This window comes from Leishmania martiniquensis, chromosome 36, assembly GCF_017916325.1.
Source record: "Leishmania martiniquensis isolate LSCM1 chromosome 36, whole genome shotgun sequence".
In the NCBI taxonomy this organism is placed as follows: domain Eukaryota; phylum Euglenozoa; class Kinetoplastea; order Trypanosomatida; family Trypanosomatidae; genus Leishmania; species Leishmania martiniquensis.
The window spans coordinates 2,281,434-2,288,604 of NC_090171.1; the positions used below are offsets into that span (position 1 = coordinate 2,281,434).

The window sequence follows — 7,171 nt, forward strand, 5'->3', positions numbered from 1 at the left end:
GTCGTGACGGCGGAGAGATCCCCTTCAGATGGACCACGTCGCCGCATCGTAATACGCCGCGTTCCTACGGCTGCTTCGCACCACGAAATGAAGCCTGTGTGGCAGGCCGCGCGATGCAGAGTAGTTCGACGTCTCTGCTCTTTGTGGTGGAACTTGAACACAACAGAAAAGAGGCACCGCCGAACAGGCGCAAGTCTTGCCAGCGATGACAGCGCTCCAGCTGTGCTAGCATCAGCCTTGCAGGGAACGCTGGGCAGTGGCGCGCGCAGAGAGAGAGAGGCACACACACACACACACAGACACGCACTTACACAAGGAAGGAAGAGATGCATCCTCGTCAGTTGAATTCTGCGGGGCACGGCCATCTGGCACCGTTCATTTGTAGCGTGCATGCGCCCCTTTGGAGCACCTTTCACATGGGCCGTGAAAAGAATAAAGCGATGCATTGCAGCACCGCCTCTTCTTCGTTTACATGACTGCAGCCTTCACTGCACACCGAGTGGAGCAAGTAGCGAAGCTGCGGAACGGCCACGTCTCGCAACTTCTCTTCCGCCTCAGTGCAGACTAATGCAAGAGAGAGCCGGGGATACGAGCAGGCCAAGGGACCGGAAAAAAAAAATCTGCTGGCCATCACTCTCCAATCCTGCTCGCTCAGCTCTGTTTTCTTCTGCGTCACCACACAGGCGCCCAAGGCCGGCTTCGCGGGCTGCGCTAATCTGATACCTTCGGTTTAATCGCCATGATAGAGATACCCAGGTAGCGAGATATCTGAGTGAACGCGGAGAGAATCATATGACCGTACTGCAAGGCCGCGAAGACGGACAGCCCTGTCAGCGCCGAGCCGAGGCCCGTCTCTACAACCTTGTGCGACACCGAAGAGTCGCCAGCGTAGTGCAACACTGACGCCAATGCCGAGACACCGAAGAGGAGACCTATGTGCCAGTTCAATGTCTTGTACGGCATCATACTCAGCCGCGCCAGCGTCATACGCGTTACGGTGATGGACATGAGCAGACCGTAGCACATCTCCAGCGCAAACGGAAAGCGCCTCGTCAGACCGGGATACAAGACAAACACGTGAACCATCAGTGCTATCATGACGACGATCGGCGCGGCCGCGAGCATGGGCGTCATCTTGGAAGTGTGCACGGTGGGCCGCACTGCTACATGCATGACGTTCACGAGGATCGTGAAGGGACAGGAGATCAGAAAAAAGGTAAAGAGGACACTGCGGGCGGACTCAATGTGAACAACACCGTTGCAACCAGGAAAGAGCGAGGCCAAGGCGGGCGGGTACCCTACGTTGTACGGCCCCGCAATCGGCGTGTCCCAGATTGACTTGCCATAGAAACCCGTGATGATGTATAGGATGCAGTTGAGAATGATGCCCTCCGTTGGGCCATTTACGTAGCCGAGCTCGAATGTTCCTGTGCTGAACTGCTCCCATATGGTGGTGAATAGGCTAATGGATGAGAAGCTCATCAGCCAGAAGCGCTCCAACGGCGGCATGCCAGTCACAAGGCTTACATTGAGCAACGCGAACGGGGTAAGGAAGGCGTCGCAGCCGTGGTCGAAGAGCTCGCCGAGCGGGCTACCGGTGCCGGTGCGCCGTGCCTGCTTGCCGTCGATCGCGTCTAAGGTTTGGTAGGTGAAGAGCGCAATCGCGCCGTAGTAGAGGGCCCAGCTGGGGTACACACCCTCCTCGAAGAAGAAGTAATACAGCAGCAAGAGCGTTGAGGACATCCCGATGAGAAACCCGGTGAACGTGATGCAGTTCGGCGCGACCGTCATGGGCACAAGGTTCACGACAAAGCTCCAGTAGCGCTGCAGCACATACCGGCTCATAATAGAGAAGTCCGTGCCGGCGTACTTGTACCTCTTCAAGTTCGGCAAGTACGCTGGAGGGATGCACTCGTTGATGAGCGGGTTGAGGCTTTCATGGCGCACATCCCTCTTTGTGGGCATCTTTTCTGTTTTCGCTTCTTCTCTTTCTGGCGCTCAGCGTGTACGGCTGGCGGCAGAGACCGTGTTGACGGCACGGTCGGGAGCGAGAGGGAGACGAGGAATGCCCGAGGAAACCCAAGGCACCAGAAATGGGGAGCGGTGGGGGCAACTAGGGAGGACACGTATGCAACCCAAGAAGGGAGAAGGGCGTTCGTGTGCGTGTGCACGTGTGTCAATCTCGGTGCTTACTGCATGACACGCAAAACCAGCGTTGGTAATGGAAAGAAACGAACAGGGCGGCGGGGGATAGAGTGAGTGCGGGAGAGCGAAACAGAGTGAGCATGAGATGGGAGAGAGCTGTAGAGAGGGAGGGAGAGAGGGGGGCTGAAGAGGCGCGGCCGACAACGGCATGGGAAAAGGGAAGTACAGCCGTTGCGAAAGACAACGAAAGGAGACGAAACGACAGAGAGAGGCTCTGGCGCCTAACTGCTCCCACCCCCTCTCCCTCCCTTTCAATCCGAACGCAGCCACTCATATTTGCTCTCGCCAGCTAGAGGGTTTCTCCAGAGCGTGCCGGTGCGTTTGGCGCTCCTGCAGCGCGCGCTGTGATGCTCTTAGATAAAAGAAAAATTCACACCTTTGAATAGATGCCAGCTTCCTCTTTCCTGACCACAAAGCTAAGGATCAAAGCAACAGCTGCTTCTTTACGCGGAGTAATTGCTAGTGCCGCAGAATGTGCCTGCTGCGGGTGTGCGCGCCTGGAACCCTCCTCGGTCGTGAAGGAACCGGCTGTGACAACATGCACCTCGTATACGACTGCGCCACCGAAATCACCTCTACGCGTGACGCTACGAGAGACTGAAGGAATCAACGCACGACAAAACACTTGCACTGCTCACAACGCGTTGCCATCACACACACATATATATATGCATATATATATGTGCGTGTGGATGCGTTAGGCAGAGAGTATGAAACGAATAATACTAAAACGAAAAAAAGGAAAGAGTTGCGCAGTGAACCGCCACCACACACACACACGCACACACGTACACACAGTCACACTCACTCACTCAGAGCCGGCAGAAAGACCACAGATTCTAGCAGGCGACGTTACGAAAAAAAAGAGGACGGTAAAGCACATTTTTACCGCACGCCGAAATAATACCGGAGAAGTCACGAGAAGGGAGGAGAAACCTCAGGAAGACACGTGACAGTGTGCCATCGACCTCACATCTATCGTCGGCCTCCGCATGTGTATGCGAATCGTTTGAGGATGACGGCGCGCGAACCGCACAGGAGCCGTCACTCTCCGGCTGACCCTCTCACAGCGCACGCCTCCGATATTTCTACGGCAGAGTCGATCATGCCATGGATTGCGGTCCCGCACCTCCTCCTTCCGCTGACTCCGTCTTCTTCCTTGCAAAGGGGACGTGCTGCACTGAATTTTTTGTATTTATGTACATCGAAGAAAAATGTCTGCACCTCTCCAGCGTGGACGCACCGCGCACGTGCATGTCCAGGAAAGCTATGCGCATACAACTGCAGACCACCTGACCCTGCGGCAGCACGGCTGAATCCTCGGCCTGGAGGGCGAGCCGTCGGCCGCGGATTCGGGACGTGCGTGTCGTCGGAGCTTCTAATCCTTTCTTGTCCCTTCGTTCAGCACCTTGCTGCGTAATCGCCCCCACATGACCGCAGCTGGTGCGCATGGACGAATCCGCGCGGGGAGGCTAACGCGGCCCTACTCGAACGCAAAAAGCGACTGCGTCGGTCGCGCGGGTAGCAGAAGGGTGTGCTCGGGGAGGGGGAGCGCTGGATAAGCTGAAGCAGAAGAAAAGCCCGCTGAAGGTCAGCGCCCTCGGTGGCCATTGTCCGATGACGGTATACCCATTCGTCGCCCTGCGTCGCCTCCAGCCGCGGAATTCGATATTAGGCTGTGGGCACGGTTCCACATGAGCGTTGGGAGGACCTGGAGGTGTAATCCGGGGTCCCCTCATTTGGCAATGCTGCTGCCACCTGTGACCCCAAGCCCGCCCGGTCAGATGCGGCAGGCGCCGCCCACGCCGCGCCCGCATGCGTTGGGAGTGATTTGGCCGCGCCACGCGCCGCCTTTGCCATCCATCACTCTTGCCCTTCTCCCCTCTGGCCGCACTGCATGGGCGCAGTACGCTATGCCAGTCATGCTTGGCAGCGCGTGTGCGCATCGCTCGCCTTTCACGAACGGCGGGGCCCATTTCTCGACGAGCGACGCTCCCGAGAGGGGAATGAGGGAGGCAGGGAGGGGGGAGGGCAAAGGCTCATCTGAATGACTTGCTCTCGTGCGCCGCGATAGGAGGGGAAGGGGGGCGCTGCTGTGCGTCTGTGTCCGCAGAGGCATTTCGCCCTTCCTCCAGTTTGAATACTCCTGGGAAGAGAGGGCGTGTCCGTCTATGTTGAGGTGCTTGCACGACAGAGAGATCACTGACGCAGACACAACTTCAACTTTGCGCCTCTGCGACTTGTGATCCACTCCATACGTGTCGACGGTCACCTATCGTCTCCTAGACTGTCCCTGGATGATGCAGGAGGGGTCAGGCTTCCACACAGAGAGGGCTGCTGGACCTCGACACCGCGTCGAAAAACCTCAACGCCCACTATCACGGTCGTGAAGAGGGCTATGAACGCTAAAAGGCGCAACACAGGGCGGCACAAAGAAAAAAAGCACCTCACAAGTAGCCAAGCATGCGCATGCCCACCAAGACGGATGTATTCCTCCCCGCAGGTGGGCGTACACGTGGTGATCGCAAGGAGAAGCGGGCAAAGATGCGGCTGCACATCAGCAACCGCATGCACAAATATGCGAATAGCAAAGTACACAGAGGGTATGTGTGCCGACAGTGTCACCGAGGGGGAAAAAAAGGATGAGGGTGATCGCCGAATGCCGTGAAAACGTTCCCACGAAGTCAACGGCTGCAGACGGCGACCGCCGCATTCCGAAGGGCGGAACTACTTTTTTCTTTTCGATTTCTCTGTCCCACACGCGTTTGTTTTCCGCGCATCTGATGCGGTGGGGGATTCACCTTGCGTTCTCCCCTCCGCTTCCCTCTACGCGCCTCTTTTGAGTCCGCGCTTCCTTGCCGGATAATAATGACGGGCCGCTCCGGTAAAGAATTCGGAGAGAGAGAGGGCGGGGTGATCGGCTGCAGAAGCACAGGAAGGTTTGCTATCGTCGTCCATCGGTGTGTGTGCAGGTATGCGAGGGTGACGAGGAGGATGCATACATGAAAAATAACCTAGTCGACCACCATGTGCCCCTTGCCCACAGTCGAGACAGCGTAGCGTAGGTGTCAGTCGCGGGGAAAGGCGCTTCAGCGAACGCGTGCTCGGGGGCGATGCGGTTGAAAGAAGGCAGGCGATAGGGATACCTTCCGTAGTCGGAGGAGTGGGTGTTGCAACTTGCTCACCCTCCTCCGCTGTGTTTCCTTTTGCCTATCATCGACCGCTTTCAATCTCTCTCGCTCTCTTCTTCATGGTGCCTCTCCTCCGCCTTCTCGATCAAGACACGTCCTGCTGCTTCAGGCACTCCTTCGTGTCGCGCACCAACTTTGCCATATTCACCTCACAATGACGCTGCATCAGCTGCTCAAAGGAAACGATGTACGGCACGTTGATAGAGAGTATGGTATCAAACGTAATCCACGTGTTTAGCGGGCGCACACACACAATGGAGCTGTCCACGGCCTCTGACGTCTCCGCCGCGGAGGCCTCACTTGTATCGTCTGTCACAAAGATGATGTGCATGTTCTCCGGCGAGATGCGCAGCTGCTCGACAAGAAGACTGCGGATCTTCATGTAGCTCTTTGGCGTCAGCTTTGTTCCAACAAGCGAGGGATCAAAATATGCTGTAATGAATGGGTTTAAATCACCATACGGTGTGTGACCCATGACGACTTTCTGCGACGCTATGCTGCCCGTGCTGTAAAGGGCGATGCGGGTCTTCTCTGACATGGCTGGACTACCTGCATAGCGAAAAAATGCGTTCACATCGGGAAAAACCTGTGACTGTAGCTTCCCTTCTGCAAACACTTCAGTCCAGATTGCGGCCTGCACTGCCTTTACTGCATTGTGCGCGGACCCTCGTTTCACCTCTTCATGAAAGAAGGCACAGAATTCGTCGCAAGCCGCTCTGTTAGCGGCTGCGTCTTTCCATTCGAGAGCCCTACACGCCTCCAGTGCGTCCGAGAACGCCTTCGAGGCTCTGGTAGGCGTTTTCGCCGTGGGTGAGGCCGGCTGCTCGGTAGCCGCGATGAGGGCGTTCACTAATTCCTCATCGTTAGGGAAGTGCGCTGTCATAAAGCTCTCCACGCGGGCGTCTGCAAGGGGCACCATGAATTGCCGCACAAAGGGAAGCGGTGTAGTGGTCCCCTCAACGTCAAAGAGGAAGACGGTGAGAGACTCAGATATGGGCGTGACGGCGTCGTTCGGATCGTCGAGCGCCGGCAGGTAAATCTGCTTCGTCTCGAGGATTCCAAACAGGTCCGGAGTTGCTCCAGGCGCCTGATGTAACTTCTCTTGAATCATCGCGTTCAGCTCCTCATCATTGATGTCGGCAGGGACTGTTTGCGTTAAGCGTGCCAGCTCCAGCTGCGCCGAGAAGCAAAGAAGCGCGTTCCGCAACATGTTCCTATAGAAGGTGAGAAAACGAGAACGGGACTGCGGCCTCCCCCCTAACGATGCGCACTCCAAAAGGCTGCTGTCTCGAACCCTGCAGGCACCACCAGAAAAAGCCTCAGACAGGTTCCTCTCGGAAGAGAGAAAAAAAAAGAAGAGCGCCAGGGGCAGACGCAAGGGGAAAGTTCCAGAAGAGAAAGTTGCGCTGGCGTTACGACCGGAGAGACGTCTGAGCGGCCGGAAAAAGAAAAGGGTGTGGACTAGGTCGGTGGGACCAGAGCAGCACGAACACTGAGAACGTCGCACGCGTACCACAAGAAAGAGAGAGAGATGCGAGAGGGGGAGGGGGACTGAAGCACGCACCTGTACAATGGAGTAGATCAAGTTGCTCTCGCGATACGGGCCGACGGGGATGCCCGTGTCTACGTGTGTGCGCGCTGCTGCTGCTGCTAAGGGTGCAGGAGAGATGCCGTTATTCTGACAAAGAAAAAGAATTTAAGGGCAGCGGCTGATAGACGAAGATGAGAAGAGGAAAAAAACAAAGAAGAGCACCCCTCACGTTTGTATAGGAAAA

The 7,171-nt window shown here is 56.5% G+C and overlaps 2 protein-coding genes across 2 annotated transcripts; both read right to left on the reverse strand.

The window, feature by feature from the left end:
• Positions 1 to 711: 711 nt before the first annotated feature.
• LSCM1_00624 (uncharacterized protein) lies at positions 712 to 1,965 on the reverse strand (the record flags this gene model as incomplete). Its single annotated transcript, XM_067318269.1, has 1 exon — positions 712 to 1,965. One exon carries the CDS (start codon positions 1,963 to 1,965, stop codon positions 712 to 714), a length of 1,254 nt encoding a protein of 417 aa, XP_067174374.1.
• A 3,516-nt stretch (positions 1,966 to 5,481) lies between these two features.
• On the reverse strand, positions 5,482 to 6,606 carry LSCM1_00625 (uncharacterized protein; the record flags this gene model as incomplete). Its single annotated transcript, XM_067318270.1, has 1 exon — positions 5,482 to 6,606. The coding sequence occupies one exon, from the start codon at positions 6,604 to 6,606 to the stop codon at positions 5,482 to 5,484; it is 1,125 nt and encodes a 374-aa protein (XP_067174375.1).
• Positions 6,607 to 7,171: the final 565 nt, after the last annotated feature.